The sequence below is a fragment of the Rattus norvegicus genome, chromosome 1, assembly GCF_021556685.1.
Source record: "Rattus norvegicus strain SHRSP/BbbUtx chromosome 1, alternate assembly SHRSP_T2T, whole genome shotgun sequence".
Taxonomy (NCBI): Eukaryota; Metazoa; Chordata; class Mammalia; order Rodentia; family Muridae; genus Rattus; species Rattus norvegicus.
The window spans coordinates 15321598-15342134 of record NC_141534.1 but is presented as its reverse complement, the minus strand read 5'-3'; the positions used below and the strand labels follow the sequence as shown (position 1 = coordinate 15342134).

General features: G+C 40.8%; 1 protein-coding gene across 1 annotated transcript; it reads left to right on the top strand.

The window, feature by feature from the left end:
• The first annotated feature begins 403 nt into the window (after window positions 1-403).
• On the top strand, window positions 404-19538 carry LOC120098795 (uncharacterized). The gene is made up of 7 exons (XM_087609918.1): window positions 404-592; window positions 1371-1575; window positions 1730-1987; window positions 7491-7672; window positions 8600-8777; window positions 18705-18785; window positions 19052-19538. Exons 3-6 carry the CDS (start codon window positions 1953-1955, stop codon window positions 18757-18759), a joined length of 450 nt encoding a protein of 149 aa, XP_087466044.1. The 5' UTR covers window positions 404-592; window positions 1371-1575; window positions 1730-1952; the 3' UTR covers window positions 18760-18785; window positions 19052-19538.
• The last annotated feature ends 999 nt before the right edge of the window (window positions 19539-20537 follow it).

The following is a 20537-nucleotide window of genomic DNA, read 5'->3' as shown; positions in this document are numbered from 1 at the left end:
TTTATTTTTGAAAGCTGCTATCATGATCAAGAACTACTCTGTAGGCAAGGCATCAACTGGACCAGAATGAACAAATTCTCTGTCGCCTCCGTCTCTGTCCCGCAGAAAGGAGCGACACCACGATGTTCTTCTCAAAGCAGTTTATTCAGGAACCTTTCTTTCTGCATGCAAGCAGCAATCTCTCTTTTCTTCCCTTCCTCTCCCAGCCCCCGAGCACACTCCCTTATATCCTCCCTCAACTCCGCCTCCTCCGTCCAGACTTCCGTAGTCTCAGTTCATAGGTCCACGTCACATGGCCTGATCTTACGTCATGGTGCGCCTGCGCAGCACTCACAATGGACGTGGCTAGTTTCAGGTGTGTGAGGTGTGTGCTAGTCATGAGACTTAGCTGCAGTCCCGGGCGCCATCTTGGGACTGCCGCCACACCCGCTCCCCACGTCCTTTGTGACTCTATAGCTCAGAATGGCTCCCTACAATTCTCATTAAAGCCGGGTATAGTAGATGCCTGGAATTCCGGCCCCAGTCTCTCCGCTACTCTGGGAGGCTGAGGCAGGAGAATTATCAGAAATTTGAAGCCATAGTGGCACACATTGTGAGTTCCACGCCAGCCAGCAATTTTTCTTTGCAAGTTCTTCCATTTTCTCTAGTATTTTCCACATGTTTCCCCCTTTTGGAAAGAGCCACACTTAGCTCACTTAGCCAGGTGGTGGTGGTGGTGCCTTTAATCCCAGCAATTGGGAGGCAAAACCAGGCAGATCTCTGAATCTACAGAGTGAGTTCTAAGACAGCCAGGGCTACAGAGAAACCCTGTCTTGAAGAAAAAAAAAAGGGGGGGGGGGGAAGAAACCAATTAATTTACTAAATTCAGACACCATAATGTAAAGAAATCTAAAAGTTGTTTCCATAGTGATTCCAAATAGCTTTACCCATCTTTCTATAAGATCTGTTTTGCCAGCTACTCAATTGTATAGATCCACTGTTTAAGTTCACAAGGGTTTGACCTGGGCTAGCACCAATATAGTTTGGAACGTGTGTAGTTTGAGTGTGGCAAAACATGCCATCCTTCTTGTTTAAACCATTAAATCAAACTCTGTGATCGTTTGTGAGGGATGAATTTGTTAATCAGTTAAACCGCATACGCAGTTTTGCCAAGCCTATTAACCAAAGGAAAAGTTACTCTGGCTTTCTCTTAATGCCTCCTAGCACAGGGCAATCGCCAGAGGTAGCAAAGCTCGGTCTTGAGCCCCAGCCCAGTTCCAGTGGTTCCACTTGACTAGGCTTTCAGAGCAGCATTGCGCTCTGTGAGAAGAGGTCAGAACCCCTCCATTGACACTAATGGACCATTTTATGCAAAACTGTTCATTTTCCAGAAAAGACCATGTCCGACTGGTGGAGTGGTTCACAAATACCACTTCGTTAAATGAGTGCTCTTCATGCATAGCCTTCCTCATTAGGGTGGATGCTGCAAGCGATGCTTTGGTACCCAAGATCGGGGCTGTTGTTCAACTCCGCTGTGTAAATCCAATAGCATGTTCCAGTCTCCGCACATAGTGCCACGCTGACACTGAGACACAGGTAAACACGAAATTTGACTCTGCCTGTCCCTGCATTACCTCCCCCTCTGCAGCTGGTTACCGCACGAGACTTTAGGGGTTCAGGCCCACAGGAAAGCCCCTTTGAGCTCCCATCCCCGTGTGAGTGTTTTTTTTATTCCTTCTCACGTTTGCAGAGTGCCTAGCCATGGTACTAACTATGGCAGAGTACGCCAGGAGGCTCACATGTTACCTCTTCTGAACACTGAAACCCTGGAGACCAACACCAGCTGAGCTCGCTCGCTAACAGTTCCCGAGAGCGTGCTTGCACTGGGAAATCCCTCCAACCACGTGACAAGCCCAAAGACAAGCCAGTGTGAAGACAGGAAGGGAAGTTTCTCATCTGGAAAACAGGAAGAGATGGGGCTCATCGAGGCTCAGGAGGCAGAATCGAAGTAAGAGGCTTAGACGTTGCTTAAGACAGTGAATATTCTGGAAGTTTCTCATATAATTTAAGTCTTTGGAATCTTAATGCACTTTTTAACTTTGGGCCACTCTCCTTTCCTTATGCTGTCTTTCTTGGTCTAGGGCTGTGTGCCTAGCAATTATTGCCCCAGCTTCTTCCCTGTGAAAATGGTGACTCTGCTTTTCCTGTCAGGATACGCTCCTTTTGATTTCTTCACCAAGTCTGGAAATGCCACGTGTCACCAAATGTTAACTTTAAGCCCCTTTTGACCCCTTCAAATATTAAAGTTTAAAAATGCATTCTTTGCCTTTAAGAACGCCCTGCCCAGCGGGCTGTGAAAGGTCCGTTTTTTTTTTTGTTTTTTTTTTTTTGTTTTTTGTTTTTTTTGCTGTGATTTGCACAACCCAGGACCCGCTCAGAGCTCAGCTGCACGAGGCTCATTTCCATAAGCATCATGTGGTGTTACAGAAACCACATTTCGCCAAGCTGTCAACGATACAGCCTTCTCTTTGCTAAACAGACTCCCATTAAAACTGTCTGCACAATTTGTCAGTTAAATGAGGTACAAGAGGGACGCTCTATTTGCCCCTAATTAGCTGTGCAGACTACCTTTGTCTGTTTGATTAAGCATTCACATTATCAATTTTGTTTAATCTGATTCATTTCACACACCTCCCCTGGGACCCAGCCCATACGGTTAACTAATCTCCAATATCATCTCTCATATCAGGCAGTGATCATCCCCTCAGAACACACTCTACCCACAGGCAAAGGATCATCACACTCAACAGAGGAGAACCAGTCTAGGAAGGGGCAGGAATAGCACTTGGGAACTTTGCTGAGCCCTGATGTGCTTAACTTTAAGCAGGGAGTGGATTCTTCCTTGCTGCCATCTTTCTGCCTTCGCCCAGCCGCTCATTGGTTCGTAGCTGCCATTCACAAATCTAGAAAGTACACTATCTGCCTAGCATGCACTAGAGACTTTGCTGGACACAGAGGAAGGCAAGCTGTGTGATAAGGCTCCTTCTTGTCATTGCTTAGAATCAAGTGTTGGTGAGTGCTGGGAAACCACCACAGTCAGCAGACTCCTCTGTGAGGCCAGTTTGTGTAGGATCAGTTCTGATGGTCTACCAAACCACACCCTCGATGGCTTTAGCAGAAAGCAGATGTTCAGAACTGGAAAGAGTCAGCTCTCTCACTCCAGACTTAGCAAAGTGGGTAGCAGTGGCAAAGAAGGAGGCGTTGAAGAATTTAGGATCTGGTGATGAACTGGTTTGGAGAGTTCGCTGTACCTTACCGTGGTTCTAGTTAGACCTCAGTAAAACTGCACTAGTTAAGATCTAGTCCCATCTTCAGAGAGCTAAGCAGAGACGACATTAAATACCAAAGGAATACAGATAAAGAATTTGAAAAAAGAAGGGAAGTTGCATTAATTGTATAAATGTATTGTGGGATGGGAATAGAGTTGTGTAAGTATTTCTGGGTCATAAAATACCTGTACTCCACAAAAACAATGTTAAACCTTACGCTGACTGAAAAGGATTGTTACACTGTAACCATGGCTTACCCTGACTGAGATGTAACATGATCAAGATCTTCCTCTGATGACGACCTAACCCTGATTGCACTCTCTGGAACTCATTCTTCCTAAAAGAATTACCTGCTATTGGCAGGTAATAAGCCCTTGACAGAAAGTGGGACTCTGGGAGTTGGAAGTGGGAGGTTTTGGAAGTCATCTAGTGCAATATATTGTATCTGGGAATCTCCTGAACCATGCTGTTAAACAAGAAATTGTAAAGATTCTGCATAGAGTCCTTTACAACCACCACTGCCCTGTAAAATCTGAGAGGAACTACTTGTTTTTACAATTGCCTGGCAAGAAGCAACATGAAGTTTTGCTGGTTCGTGGACCAAGGGATGCACCGGTCATGGCTGGGAAGACAGGACAGCAGGCAGCAGGAGGCTGTTTGCTCACAAGTTTGGAATCAAGAAGGAAAGAGAATCGACCGTCAAGCACTCAGCAGCCTTTCTCATTTTACTTTTGCATCTAGTCCAGAACCTAGCCCATGGGATGGTGTCTGTATTTAGAGTAAGTCCTCGTCCCTTAGTCCTCTCTGAAACTGCCTCCAGAGAAACTCCCCAAAGATGTGTTTCATTAGCATCTTTTACAACATTTTTTATATAAATTTAAAAGGAGCTACTAATGAAGACTGACAGTTGCATTGCCTTTATCTGGTTGGTCAGTTCTTACAAGTATGGGCTCACCGAATTCTGCTCACTGAATTCTGCTCCACGGAACTTGCACTCCAACTCCAATGAGTAGATTTCTGAGGGAAAGGCTAATCTTGCCTCCATAGCTAGAAGTAGAGATGCCTTTAATGCCTAACTTGGACTTTTCTTGTGCACACATAAAATCCCCTTCACTTTCAGCAGGTCCACATGAGGTAGTCTCCATCTCCTTCTTCAAAACATTCTTTGGTTAGTGACCCTTCCTTCCAAACCAAGACCACCAGACCTGAGCCCAGTTTCTTTACAGATTTCTAATAGGTGGGTAGAGGAAAAGGATTCTTCACAACCCCATGAATGAGTGCCCAGCCCAGGCTGACTCTCAAGGAGTTCACTGATGGAGAATGCACACCAATGCTCCCAGGGTTGTTCACACGTTGCGTTTGTTCATGTCTGTCCATGCTGGCTGTGACCCATTATGCAACTTACGTTGACCCCTTTTACGTAGAATGCTATTAGTATTAGCTCTTTGTTTTAATTTTCAGATTGAGGCCTAGCTCTTCCCTTTCAACTTTATGTTGTCTCTCAATTTCACAGGGACAACATCACTATCTTTACTTATGTCACAGATTAAAGAGTATTAAAAAAAAATAACGATAGGTAAGAAAGCCACCAAGGTTTCTAAAATACGCACAATTATCGATAAGATAGATTAATTATGCATGCCAAACACCTCAGTATTTTATATCTTATTATATTAATATCCAAACAGCTCTATTCACTATTGTAGTATCAGATTATGGAGGAGAAAACTGAGAGTAGGAATGATCCAACATAAAGAATGTAGTTCAGGGGAGGGGCTGAAAAAAAAAGAATGAAGTTCAGCAGAGTGCGGTAGGTAGCACATAATTGCAACCAAGCATTTGGAAACCTGAAAGATGAGGGTTGTGAGTCAGGGCTAGCCTGAGCTACACAGCAACACGTTCTTACCTCAACACATGAGAGCAGCCAAGAATGCAAGTAAGAGAATGCAGTTAATGCCAGGTTTGGTGGTAACCTAAGTTACTCAAGGAGCAAAAACAAGAGTACTGTGAGTCAAGGATAGCCTGGGCTACAAAGGGAGACTCTGGCAAAAGCAAACAACAGTCAACAAATAAAAATAAAAGAATGTAGTCTATAATTGTGGGTGGTTACGGTGCTGACTCAGGACTAGGTCATATGCTTAACATAAGCGAGATTGTGGGTTCAATCAGCACTAAATAATAAATAAATAATAAATAAATAATAACCTGGGTGGAGCTAAAGTTCTAAGAACTGACTGATGCCTGAGCTCAACTCACAAAACACTTTTCTGTCTCCAGTATCATGCTTCTGTAAGAAAGAAGGATTACAAAGAAATAAGGAGAGAAACGAGAGAAGCTTCCACAACCTTTGGGCCTCTGGTCATTTGTTAGTGTCACACACCCGAGAGGGATCTCAAATCCAAGTGCTGAATCTGCAATATTCTTTCAAGTCCCTTCTACCATTGCAGGGCTTCGTGTCTTGTTTTATTTTATTTTTTTATCTTCTATTTTCTTTCCCTTTACAATGTGTTTGATTTGTAACCTTACTTTTACACACATCCTTGTAGCATATGTAAGGGTTAAGGTTTATTTCTATATAATGCATTGAGCTGTGGACCTCTTTCTTTTCTTTTCTTTATCCTGAACATCATGTGTATAAAATCTCTCTGAGCACACTTCAAGTTCATTGTTTATAAATACCTTGTAGAATCCCGTAAGTATATCTTTCCTGTCCTATTTTTCTATTTTTCCAGTGTTAAAGCTTGGGTTACCACCAACTCTATTATCATTAGCAAGGCCACAGGAAACACGAGGACATTATACTGAGAGGAAAGAACACAAGAAACACAGAAAAGAAACTCTGCACCACCTCAGAGGTGCACACAGTGAGACTCAAAAGTTAAGCATGCAAGCCCGGTAACTACAAAATACAGTTGTTGTTTGTAATTGCAAAATATAGTTACATAGTAGATTCTAAGTTCTTTACACACACACACACACACACACATGTGACACACATGACACATGGGACACATGTGACACACTCGCAGGAGCACCATGTCAATGCATATTCTAAATAGCTTGAGAGTGATGATTCTCACACTGTCTCTTCATTCCACAATGTCTATACCTACATGACAATTCTATGTATTCATTGTATAAATAAAGCTGGAAGAAAAAGAAATATATTCTAATGGTTAAAATAAAACATGAACATGTATGCTATGATTAAATTTTCTCCTAAATGGGGTTGGGGATTTAGCTCAGTGGTAGAGCGCTTGCCTAGCAAACGCAAGGCCCTGGGTTCGGTCCCCAGCTCCGAAAAAAAGAAAAAAAATTTTTTTCTCCTAAATATATGTCCGTATAAACATTTTGTATAATTGACACTGTAATGCATGCTGTGTATACATTGCTATACGGAAAGCAATATTCATATATTGATACCAGTTTTTGTTTTATTTTGTGGTCGTGGGCATGCTACACAAGCACTCTACCTCAGAACTACATCTCTAGTTCTTCATGTTTTGAGATAAGCTCTTACCCTTTAGCCCGGGCTAGCCTGGAACTTACTGTGTAGCCAAGGCTATCCTTGAACTCACAATCTTCCTTCCTGCCTCAGTTTCTCAGTGTCACGGTTACTCTCATATGCCACCATACCCTCTGTAAATACTTCTTGTTTTAACTGAAGAAGGCTGAGCATGGTGGGGCATACTTTTAATCTCAACACTTGGGAGACAGAGGCAAGTGGGTTTCAGCGAGCTGGAGGTTAGCCTGGTCTACATAGTGAGTTTCAGGACAGCCAGAACTACATGGAAGGAGCATATCTTGGAAAAAAACAAGTTAATTAATTAACTAATTAATTAAAACTACAAGAAGATAAGCCAAAATGTTAGCCATTTATTTATGCATTTTACAGATTTTTGAAGTAAATTAAATTCATCAGTAGTGTTTTTAAATGCTAAAGTAAGTTAAGACCTAAGCGCTTCCTCATTTACCTCATTCTGGGTTGACAACACCCTGCGTCAAAAGCGAGGCATGGATGTTCTAGGCATGGGCAGCTGAGTGTTATCTAGTCCTCTCCCTACAGATCTTGCTTCACGTTTAGAAAACTTTGCTTTTTGCCAACCTGAGGGGCCTGAGGTTGTTCGCATTTTGCTTGCCCATGTACTCATTGATTTTAACATCTGCTCTTGTTCTTCTTAGTCATTGGTGGTTTTCCTTCTGTAAGATGACTTTGAGATCGTACTCCGCTCCTCTGTCTACTTTCCTATACCCAAAGGAGGCAGCGTTTCATGTAGACATCCAGAGCGGTTTTATGAGTTGTGATGCACAGCAGAATAAATGTGAATCAAAAGCATGCATTTTCCTTCAAAACTCCTACGAGAGTAAGTTTTCCTTACATAGCATCTCTACACAGAAAGATAAGTGAGACGACACCCGTTTACTGTTCTAGTTAACCCTTCCACGGCGTATTCATGTGTCACAACAGTACACTCCATATCTATACTTATTTTTCAATTAAAAATAGTATTAATAGAGGCCAGAAAGATGATTCCATGGCTTGGCAGTCAGGAGTGAGGACCGCTCTTACAGAGGACCTGGGCTTGGTTCCTATCATCACCATGGCAGCTTAGAACTGCCTAGAACTCCAGACCCCAGGGATATGATGCTCTCTTCTGGACTCCATGGAATCCTGCATACATGTGATGGTGCATATAAGTACATGTGATGCATATAAATACATGTGATGAACATAAATATATGTGGTGTACAGAAATACATGTGATGCACATAAATGCATGTGATGCATATAAATATATATGCTGCACATAAACACATGTGCACATAAATACATGTGGTGCATATAAATACATATGATAAACATAAATACATGTAATAAACATAAATTCATGTAGTACCCATAAATGCATGTGGTTCACATAAATACATGTGATGCACATAAATACATGTGGTACACATAAATACATGTGATGCACATAAATACATGTGGTACACATAAATACATGTGATGCACATAAATACATGTGGTACACATAAATACATGAGATGCAAATAAATACATGTGGTGCACATAAATACATGTGGTGCATATAAATACATGTGATAAACATAATTACACGCGGTACACATAAATGCATGTGGTGCACATAAATGCATGTGATACACCTAAGCTCAATCAAGCAAACACATTTTCAGAATAAAATAAATCTTTAAAATAATACTAGTAATAAAATTGTTAAAGAATATTTGTGTGCTTTATGATTATTTACTGTTAATTTTTGTCCATATAGGGAAGAGTGGGAAAATCCTTCGTAAGAGTCCGTCTGCCACCACTGTGACCATGCCTCATGCAGATCCATTAGCCATCCTTGGCTCTCTCTATCTCAGAGGTAGACTCTACAAGTTCAGAGCATTCTATGCTCAGGAATCCTTTCCAGCCATCCATCTTTCTGTGTTCTGGATTCTGGGGTAAGAATTCCATCTTCTACCCAACTGTCTGAATAGGAAGTGTCATAGACTGACTCCTTGGTGGATACTGAAATGTATTTTTCCCTTCTCTCTGATGAGCACATTTGCCCCTATCTAAAGCTCACTTCCCTCTATTCTATTCCAATGTTCTTTATCCTTTGTTCTAGCTCTTGAATGAGCCTCTAAACTGGTCCATCTCAAGGCTCTTAATTCATATCATTCCTACATCACCATCCAGGCTCATTTCAAAGAACATGTGTTGAAGTTTATCCTGGGAAAAAATGAATAGGTTCTAAAGACAGCTGGTGAGAATAACTGACAAAACTAGGATACATTTAGGACCATGGGACTGTCACATTTAAAGGGGTAATAAAACCCTGTGTTATGTAGGCTTTACCATAATTAAAACATATATATATGGCCATGTAGGACCCTAATAGCCATTTGTAATCACTATTCGTTTTGTTCTGTTTACTGCAGAGGAAAGTTCAAGTGTCTTTGTGAACTAACCCCAACGATCCTTTCCAGGCCATCCACGTGTAAATGCACTCTCAAGTCTTCGAATTTGCTTTCCTTTAACTTTTCAAACATCCCGGCATGTCTTTCACATTCTGTCCGTCTGCTCTTTCCAACCGATCCTCTGACAGCCAGTGACCTGTTTCCCATTCTTACACGTTTGCACATCTAGAAACACATCTAAATGTAAGCTTATGTAGTCTTTGTCTCTGACTTCTTTTGTTGGATTCCTTTATATGACGTAGTAGTATTCACAAATATGAGCTATAATATGTCATAATTTATACATTTACTATTTGTGGACTTTTTTTTTTCATTTCCAGTTTGGAGGTGTCATGAAACATGTAAAATTTACATTTTAACCTTTGTGGGTAACTCGCTTGTGTTGAGATTGGATCAATTCCTGAGTGGAATTGTTGTGCTGTATGGTAATATGTATTCAGCAGGAGAGGGTATTAACAAAGTATTTGCCAGTAGTATACTATTCTGCATTTCTGTGAACAGAATCCTAGGTATCCAGTTGTTTCCCATCCTTGCAAACAGTAAGACATTTTGCTAATGTCCATCTGGCTGTGATGGATTCCATCTTTCTTCTGAAAGCCATTTGGTATGCAGGTTACTCTGTTTCCTCTAACAGGTTAGCTATGAATATTTTCAGCCCTCTGCTAATGTGAACATCCTGACCAATTCTGTGTCTGTGCCTGTGGCTTCTCAGTGTCACCATTGTTCCTGATCATTGCCTTTCCAGTTTTGAAGTTACATAGTGTTAATGTGGATGATACATTGTAGAGACCCCAGGTCCCCCTCCCCTCTCCGTCTTGCTAGATTAGATTTCTTCCTCTGAGAGACAATTCATATTTTATTTTATTATCCTGATTTGTTTTACTTGGATGATTCTGTTTTTCTTTTGTTCTCTTTCCAAGGGTGCAGCCCTTATTCAGGACACAAGGTATTACAACACAGTGTTTCTCTTTTCTGAATGAGCCGGTTACTCTAATGTTTCCTGGAAGTAGGCAGAAAGTCGTTTAAAGATTTCTGCAAAGCTCCCACCTCCCATAGCCATTGTCTGGAAAGTCTCCTGAGACCTTGCTCTGGGTTTGTGCAGCTCAGAGTAGTTTTGAAACCCCCTATCTGCAGCTTCCTCCTCCAAGTCACTCAGTTCTAAATCTTAGCAGTCTTAGTATCGGTGAATTCTGCTGTTTCTTCTATCTGGTGGGTCTGCCATTCTGGAGAATAATCCGCTTGGATTTGTTTCCCATTTGAAACATTATCTCAGGAGAAGGTAGGGATGAGTGCAGAATTCTTGTCACTTTCTTTTCTCAGAAGCACAGAGTCAGTACAGGGCTTACAGAACAAACTTTGTGAAAGAGCAGAGTTAATGTGTGATCACTTTAAGAAAATCTGAGAGTATAATAATGGCGGACCTTGATTAAGCTGTGTTTTAAGAATATAAATGTACTTAGCATTGGGAGCTGATGAAAGCACTATTCACAAAAACTGTAAGCAAAAAAAAAAAAGTGATGTTTCATTGACAAGCTGAAAACAACAATAGCAGATATCTTATATATATTCATAATTTAAAAACAATTTTATATGTGAAAATACTTTACTTAATAGTAATATAATAGTGCCACCATTTCCCTTCTCACTTTTCATTGTTTTATATTTTCATTAGACAAAAAGAGCGAAAAGATTAGTTTAATATGAGCAATACATCATCAATATGCAAAAATCAGCATATTGTATTTTATAACCGAGAACATCTCCATATGAAGGCTTTTAAAAACACCACACATAACTAACTTGTTTTATGTGTGATAAAATAAAGATTAAAGATAAAATTGAGATTCCATCGTATAGCCATCAGAATGGATAAGATCAAAAACTCAGGTGACAGCACAGGTTGACGAGAAGGGACAGTAAGGAGAACACTCCTCCATTGAGAGCCAGGAATGCAAATCTGTACAACCACCGTGGACATCAATGCGAAGATTCCTCAGAAAATTGGGAATAGTTCTACCTCGAGACCCAGCTATACCAACTCCTGGGCATGTACCCAAAAGATGCTCTGTACAAGGACACATGCTCCACTATGGTTATAGCAGCTTTACTTGTAATAGCCAGAAACCGGAAACAACCCAGCTGTCCCTCAGACGAAGAATAAATAAAGAAAATAAGGTACGTTTACACAGTAGAATACTAATACTACAAAGAGCATCATGAAATTCACAGGCAAATGGATGGAACTAGAAAATATCATCCTGAGTGAGGTAACCTAGACCCAGACAAACACACATGATGTGTACTCACTGATAAGTGGACATTAGCCATGGAGTAGAGGATAACCATGTTACAACCTGCAATGGCCCCACAGAAGCAAAGTAACAAGGAGGACCCAAGAATAGATGCTTGAATCTCACTTAGAAAGGAAAATAAAATAGTCATCTAAAGTAGATGGAAGGAAAGACCTGGATGACAGAAGAGTAGGGAATGGGGGTGGGGATTGGGAGTGGGGAGGGGGAAAGGCTGTGAGAGAGAACTGAAATCAGTTGGGGGCATCTCTGAGACAGGGGAGGCATCTGGGAGTCTTTATGGAGGTGACTTTAGCTGGGCTCTCTACCATCAGAGGAGGGGAGAGACGGAGCCTGAAGTGGTCACCTCCAGTGGGAGGCAGGATTCCAGTGGAGGGAGGGGCCCCAAACCACCCACAAAATCTTCAACCCAAAATTTGTCCTGCATACAAGACGTGCAGGGGTAAAGGTGGAACAGAGATTGAAGGATTGTCCAACCGATGACTGGCACAACTTAAGGCCCACCCCCAAGAGAGATGCAACCCCTGACACTTAAGGACGTTTGCAGACAGTAGCCTAGCACACATAGGTAATTTGAATGTTACCTTTTTACCTGGTTTGCAAATAAAGAATAAAGCTGAAAGAAAATGTTAGTGTGACTACACTGCTGATATTTCTAGTTGGTAAAAAAATATATATCTGTCAGAATACTTAACTACTGTATACTGAAAGTGATCCCCATGTGTTTAGTATATATTTTAACCAGGTTTAAAAATGTTTGGCTCAGCCCCAAGTGGATCAAGGTTCTCAACACAAGGCCAGATACCCTGAATCTGATAGAAAATAGAGTAGAAAATAGCCTCAAATTCATCGGCACAGGAAGAGACTCCCAGAGCACATAGCGGTGACATTAAAATCGATGATTGGTAAGTGGAATCTCATGCGTCTGAAAAGCTTCTGTATGGCAAAGGTCACCATCATTCAGACAAAGCCGCAGGCTATAGAGTGGGAAAAGATCTTTACCACTTACACAGCCAACAGAGGACTAACATCTGAAATATATAAAGAACTAAAAAATGAACATCGAGGGAACAGACCATCCAATTTAAAAATGGGGTAAGAAAAACTAAACAAGAGTTCTCAAAAGAGGAACACAAATGGCTGAGAAACACTTTAAGAAATTGCTCAACATCGTTAGACATCAAGGAAATGCAAATCAAAATGACTTTGAGATTGCACCTTAACTGCCATCAGGATGGCCAAGATCAACAAAACAAACTACAATGCTGGCCTGTGGCGTGAGAACAATTAACCCTGCCTATGGGGAAGAGTGTGAACTTATGGCCACGATGGAAATCAGTAAAGTGGGAGTAGTCGACCTGCAGATTCAGCTACACCATTCTTGACCATATATCTGAAGGACTTAGATCATGCTAGAGAGGGACTTGCTCACCCATGTTCATTGCTGCTCTGATCAGAATAGTCAGAAATTGGAAAGGGCCTACATATCCATCAGCAGTTGAATGGATAATGGAAACCTGGTACATTTACACTATAGACCCTTAGCTGTTCACAAAAGTGAAATCATGAAATTCACAGGTAGATAGATGAAGGGTGAAACTATATTTAAAAAAAAGTCATCCTGAGTGAGATAATCCAGCCCCCAAAAGACAGATATTGTATATTGTCTCTAAAATGTGGATGTCAGGTTTTAAGCCTTCAGTAGGCATGCTACAATCTGGGTAACCATATCTACAGATAACAGATACAGTAGGGGATTTCCAGGGAGGGAAGGATCTCCCTGGAGAAGGGAAATAGAATATATAGTTTTGGAGAAGCATGGGGAGACTGGAATAGGGGAATTAAATGGAGAGGGAGTGGGAAGAAATATCTTACTCAGCCATCATCAGAGACACTTCTACAGTATATGGGAACAAATACAGAGACCCACAGCTGGACAATGGGCAGAGGGGGGAGACTCTGGAACACTCTGCTTTAAATGGAATGATTTTATCCAGCATCTTCTGTCAGGGCTCAGGGAGCTATGCAGAAGAGGAGTCAGAAAGATTTAAGAGCGAAGGAGGCTGATGATACCAAGGAAACAGTGTATTTCAAACACAACAGGACTGACATATATGAACTCACAAAGACTGCCAGCATGCACAGGGCCTGCACGGGTCCACACCAGAAGTCCCAGAACTGAGAGGGGGAAGTGGACACGAGTTTCCATTTACAAGCAAGAAGTTATCTCCAGTTGACAACTGCTTACAAAGGAATTTTTTTTCCAATGGAGCCACAATGGGTATATAAATTACACTTAAGGATAGCCCTCATGCCCAACATTAAAGGTCAACCCAAATTAATCAATCTATTTGGAGAATTTTTGTGGGGGAGGAGGATTATATGCCTTTGTTTGGGCATTTATTTTTACTTGAATTTACTAGTTTCACTTGTATATTATAGTTTCCCATTTTGATTTTTAATGAGTTTTGGCTGTGTGTGTGCATGTGTGTCTGTGTCTGTGCACATGTGGGTACACATGTGTATGCCTGACTCTCTGTGTATGTGTTTCTTATGCTTGTTCTTTGATTTCTTGATATATTTTGGTTTGTATTTTTTTTTAATTTGCCTTTTTCTCTTCTAAAGAAAGAGACAAAGAAAACATGAAGTTGGATGGGTCAGGAGAATCTTGAATTGATGAGGAAGGGAAAACTGTGACCAGCATATATTTTATGAAAAACTGTATTTTCAATAAAACAATAAAAATTATGTTTGAACATTAAAGTATAACATTGTTATCCAATGCACATTTGTTGGAAAATCTAACTAACATAACAAAAGTAGGTTTTCCATTCCTTGGTTGAAATGACTAAAAGATAGGCTTGGCTAAGGATGTTAAAAACTGTGTTTTGAGATCACTTAAGTCCCTAAGTGGAGTTTTATCCACACACTCTTTCTTTGTGCTTTCCTAATGTGCACTTATAGGTTTTAATTTTTAATTTAAATCTTTCAAGACCTCATTTCCCAATAAACAAACTGACTGATTTACACTTAGGACTGCCACCACCTCAATACTCCGACCTCACGAACCACTTGATGGTTCTTCCTGGTATTAAACTTCTGTGAATAAACACAGAGCAGAATGCTTACAAGCAGCAAGGAACATCTGCCTTGCAGCCTTAATAAACCCAACCTTAGGTTTTATCATTTTAGTACTTATCAGAAAAGTTTATCTTTCTACAGACCCTCTTACAGCACATGAAATAGTCACAAGTAGGAATTTATTTTTTATCTGAATACAAAAATAGTCCATGTTGCTTTTAAGATAGATTTTTGTAAATGGGTTCTTCCATAAACTTTGGAAACTTCATAGCAGTGGCTTAAGCTAATCAACCTCTCATTAACATGAATACATTTATTCTAACTATAGATCCTCTGCTTTGGGGGTCATTCTGACTCATTACTTTCTTTCATTGGGTGCTATTAAGTATCAATACGTACACTTGTTGGTGTTGCCATCCGTTTTATATCAATCTAATGAGTATCCCTACACGTAACCACATTAATTAAAAAGGATATCAAGTTTCATAGGTGAAATTTTTAATTCTCCTTCATGGTGTTTGGACAGCGATTCTGGATAAGTGCAAGACTATAAATTAATCCTACCAGGAGAAGCAGATACTGGGAGAAGCACATGCTCCAGTCCCTTGGTGAAAAAAGCAATCTTGCCCGGGAGTCTTTACCTTATCATATGTTGAGAGACACAGAAGAAGAGAAACTGGACGGACGGACAGACAGACAGACAGACAGACAGACAGACACACACACACACACACACACACACACACACACACACACACACACCCCAAAGCGTACACGCAGACTCAGAGGACAACTTGCAGTTGTCTCTTCTCCCATGTGTAGGTCTGGGGAATCAAACTCTGATTATTGGCCTTGGTAGCAAGCATTTTTCTGGCCCACTCTTTATAAAAAAATAAAATATTATAAGGTTTATTATTGAAAACTTCAAGTAGAATGCAAAGAAAACATTTAAGTGACTTTCCATGTTCTCATCTAAAAGATATTATTTTTAAATACTTCAGTTAATAGTCAAATATCAGCGGGCTGTTGGGTTTGGTTTTTGTTTTTGTTTTGTTTTGTTTTGTTTTGTCTTTTTTGCTTTATTTCATTTTTAAATTCATTGATACTTCACCTTCTTTCATTATCTTTCCTTGCACTGAAAGCCTTCTTACCAACAGGAACTTTTCCTACGTTCATGTCTTCTTGGTGTGTGTGACCCCTTGAGTTTAATTGAGTCCTTTGTACAGGCAAAAGAGGTTACTTACTGGGGCATGGGCAGCTCATGTCTACAAACGACACTCTCTCCTTAGCAACATCTAACTGTGAATAGTCCCTCAGGGATGGGGATGGCCTCGTGGGCCCCTCTCCGATCTGTGATAAATGCCGATAAGCCCAACCTGTGCGTATAGAAAGCTACAAGTACGGTAAGTGCATAAGGACAATGCTATGTTGTGTCAAGAAGACTTGGTGCTGCCCATATTCCCGTCTTCTGTCTTTTATGCTTTTTCTGGACCTTCTTCCACGATGTCCCTTGATTCTAGGGGAGGGCAGTAGAGGCATCCCATTTAGAGTCAAGCGTATCACCACCACTTATTCTCAGCACCTCAAGTCTGCCTTACCCACAAGCTACTGTTAATGGTCACTACCAAGTCTCTGCATTCACCACAACCCACTGCCGATGGCAAAAACACACATCTGCGGGTATAAATGTAAGTATTTATGAGGCAGATTGGCAGCATGACCATTCACAAAAGCACCAGTTATAGGTTTCTATCTAGGGCCTATGACCTTTCCAGCCAAGGGCTCCTGACTATAGATTTATAGTACCAGACATGAGTACACTACTGTGGTATGGGCCTCAAATAGATCAGAAAGTAGTTACTACTATTGTGTTGTGTTGGATTGGATTGGATTGGATTGGATTTCATTGATTGTGTTGTGTTGTGTTGTATTGTATTGTATTGTGTTGTGTTGTGTTGTGTTGTATTGTGTTGGATTGGATTGGATTGGATTGATTGGGTTGGGTTGTACTTTATTGTATTATATTGTGTTGTGTTGTATTGTATTGTATTGTGTTGTGTTGTGTAGGCCACTATTGTACCAGAACACCCATCTGTTCATTATAGGAGTTGACAGGATTCATAGCTAGGCAAGACAGTTGAAGACTTTTCTCCCTCTGTAGACTACTTAACTTTTGGCACTGCTAAAAACAAAACAAAACAAAACAAAACAACAAGACAAAACAAAAAAACTAATCAGAAGGGAGAAAGTTCCAACCTAGTACCAGATTGACTTCTTTCTGTCCCATGACCAAGAATGGCTGCTATTCATGGTCCTTCTTTTCCTTGAAGCCTCCTGTCAATGCCACCACCTGGTGGGCTTTTCAAAAATTATATCTATTTCTCAGTCAATATTTCTTCTGAGCAGAAGAATGTTGTTGAAGAAAAAGATGTGGAGAAGTGAGACAATCCCCACGAGACTTGGCAGTAATGATGTGTACTCTACTCCTGAGAAGCAACAGGCTTTATACAACAATGATCTGTCCTATCAAAAAACGTACTATTAGCATATATGTTAAACCACACTTTACAAAGAGGAAGTTCTCACTTATAGAATGTATTATATAATATGAGAACAATGCACACTGTAAATTTTCAAATAGAATTCATCAGTTATAGAGTGCAAAAATGTCACCAAATGAACTCATCGGTTATAGAGTGTGAAAGTTTCACCAAACGTGAAAGTGGGAGTAGTTTTGTTGCTATTACACTCAATAATTCATGTTTTTGACATACTCTCTATCTTTGGACACTGCCTGAGAATTGGAGTATTGTCCCTCGCAATAGTCGCATTGAGTTATAATTCGGGTGTTAGAACATTCACACTAAAGACAAATACACAGGAAAAATAAAATGGGTTTGCGAGTTTATTAGACTACTTAGTTCAGTCAGTAAACAAAAGTGTTACTCAATAGTAGGAGGATATCCGTAACTCAGAGATGTCCCCAATGGTAGAGATGAATAGGAAGTGACAGCACCATGCAGACAAGATATGCCATGTGTACCACCTTTGAGTATGAAGGCTCACATCACCACACTCAATCTTGTCTAAATAAAGCACAAACGTCCTGGGAAAGGAACTGACAGATAATAAGCAAACCTCTTGCCCTTTTACAGAAGTTGGGAGGCTGTCTACACGTACAAATCTTGTTCTCTTGCTGTAACGTGTACAGATTCGTTCAGAAATCCATTAATTTGCATATTTATGAAGTTTCCTTCTTTTCCTTCATTGTTGCTCTAGTTTACTTCTTTATATGTTAATATCCACGAAGTGCATAACACACTTTGTCTATGATGATGCATCAGAGATTAGAGTGAAAGTTATAATCACTGATAAACGTGGATGTGGTTGAATGACCGTGCTTCTTGCTCTTTTTTTCCTCTTATGTGGAACAACATTCATAACGATGCATCTGAAAAATGGCATCCTGCGATTTGTTCACTGAATGGTTAACTTTGCATTTTAAAATTATAAAGAATAAATACGGGGTTGACACTGTAATGGAGAAGGAATAAGTATCGCTCTGAAACATTGGAGTCAGTCAGTAAATGATACTGAGTCCGTCAATTTGTGAAGAATAAAAAGGTAGTCTCACCAATAAAAAAAAAGGTATTCTCATTAACAAGAGATAGTTGTATTATATTACCTGGCATGTGTGGTTAATGTTGTTATAGTTTTGAAGATTGATTGGAGAGAGGGAGGATATAGGACATTCAAATGGTAGAATATTCTAGACACAGACCTTTATATACCCATCTACAGTCACCTGCCCTTGCAGTCTTGGTGAAATCTGTCCGCTTTGGGAAAACACTGAAGCACTATATTTCGGCTACTTGAGAGTAGACAGGTAGAAAGAAGGCATTGGGAGAAAAGAAACCTAACCAACCTATGTGGTTAGAGAAATATTTTAGGTTACTTGTAGCAAAAATTGATACAGTTGGGAAAGCCATGCTAAAGTGATTTAATGCCTTTTCTTCAGGGTAGGATCACATCTCTGTTCTCCTGTGTGGAACTCACACTCTCCAGCCATGTGATGAGGACCATTGCAAGCTGGTGACGAGTAAGACAAGGAAGGAAGAAAGTCAGCAGGGGAGTGAGTAGGAGGAATTGTAGGGAAGCAACATAAAGTGCTTACTTACAGAGGGTCCTGAGAGTGTAGTCAGCTGGACACTGTGTACAGTCACCTGGGGAAAGCGTCCCAGAGAGGCCTTGTTGAGAAAAGGCTTGCCTGTAGGCTCGTCTGTGGGGCCATTGTGCTGACTCCCATAATAGACATGGGAAACCTTCCGAAGCTCCAGTTACTTGTTTGATTTTTTTTTTAACCAGACGAAAGAGGAATCCTACTCGACTACTCTATTTCGACCAGTAAAACGTGCAATGGTTCCATCCCAGTGGGAGCCACTGGTGCTCCAGAAATTCTCTTCTGGAAGAGCCGTTCTTGTTCCTGCCCGCCTCCATGTTAGAGGTCCTAGAGGTCTGCTAGAGAAGAGACGTGAAGTGAACAAAACCACAGACACAGTGAAGTCGTTGCTACTTTGAGACGTCAAATTTGGTGACTGTTGGTTTCTCGGTGGCGTGTCGTCAAAATCAGAACAGCTCAGCAGCTGTGGGAGAACACCGTCTTTATAAATCTATCCTTTCTCTGTAACCTAGTCCATAACTGGTGCTCCCTGGGTTCGGTGAGCACTTTAACTTTAAGAATTAGAATCTCCATTCAGCTCTGTAATAGAAGTTACGATGTGGAAACCAGCTACGTTACTTTAGGAATTCCATATTTCAAAAATCAGTAAAATGATTACGTTTCAATTTAAAATAATACAAAGTACGAGTCTCCCTCATTTCTCTCACTCCTGTTTTATCTATTAATACTAAGTTAAACATTTGCATTCCCTTCTTTTACAGTTACTGGGACACATTATTTTTGCATATTTTTTTTAATTTAATAACAGCTCTTCTCCAGTGGCTGCGCTCCAAGTTTAGTCCACCTAATGCCTACTGGGCAGAGTGGGTGACACTATTTGTAGATCCATAAAGCATTTGGGATCCTCCTGAGTGAAATGCAGTGTTTGAATTATAAGACCATTATCATTAACAATTGGCAGGAGGTAGCTCTTATTTCTCCTGGAGAGATTACAGGGTTTGAAGGATGTTCCACCTAATCACCATGCTGACCTCACCTAACAGAAGCTTGCCCTATTAGAAAGGAGTCTGGTGCTAAGCTCCCCAAGGTCCGAGCCTCCCTTCTGAAGAGCACGGCACAGTCTGGGGTGAAGCAATGACATTCTTTTGCCAGACAAAATGGTTACAGCAGTTGGCAATCATCATCCAGAATATCGCTTCAGGGGAATTAACTATGAGAGGTGTCATAGAAGAAAGGGGGACACAGTTCAACTTCATTGGCTCACTAAGCTGCACACACTCCGGAGTCTATGAAGTCTATGACCTCTATATCCTTGCAGGAGAGAAATTAACTTTGATGAATACAGTAAATAATAGCAAGTGTAAGTTACAATGTATATAAATGTTCGGCGGGCACTCTAGACAATTTTTGTCATTGGTATTTTCCATCATAAGAGAAGTAGACTGGGCTGGGTGGTGGTGGCGCGTGCCTTTAATCCCAGCACTCAGGAGTGGGGTGGGGGGAAGGGGCAGGGGCAGGAGGATTTCTGAGTTTGAGGGCAGCATGGGCTACATAGAGAAATTCTGTCTTAGAAAGAGAGAATGAAAGAAAGAAAGATACACACACACACACAAACACACACACACACATATACATACGGATTGAAATAGGCATAAATGTGGCACCTTGTCC

Coding starts and splice junctions, on each gene's coding strand:
- LOC120098795 (XM_087609918.1), top strand. CDS start 1,953: ATGGGGCTCATCGAGGCTCAGGAGGCAGAATCGAA. Junction 1,988..7,490: donor GCTCAGGAGGCAGAATCGAA/GTAAGAGGCTTA, acceptor TGTTCTTCTTAG/TCATTGGTGGTTTTCCTTCT. Junction 8,778..18,704: donor TCTGTGTTCTGGATTCTGGG/GTAAGAATTCCA, acceptor CCTTTTCTTCAG/GGTAGGATCACATCTCTGTT.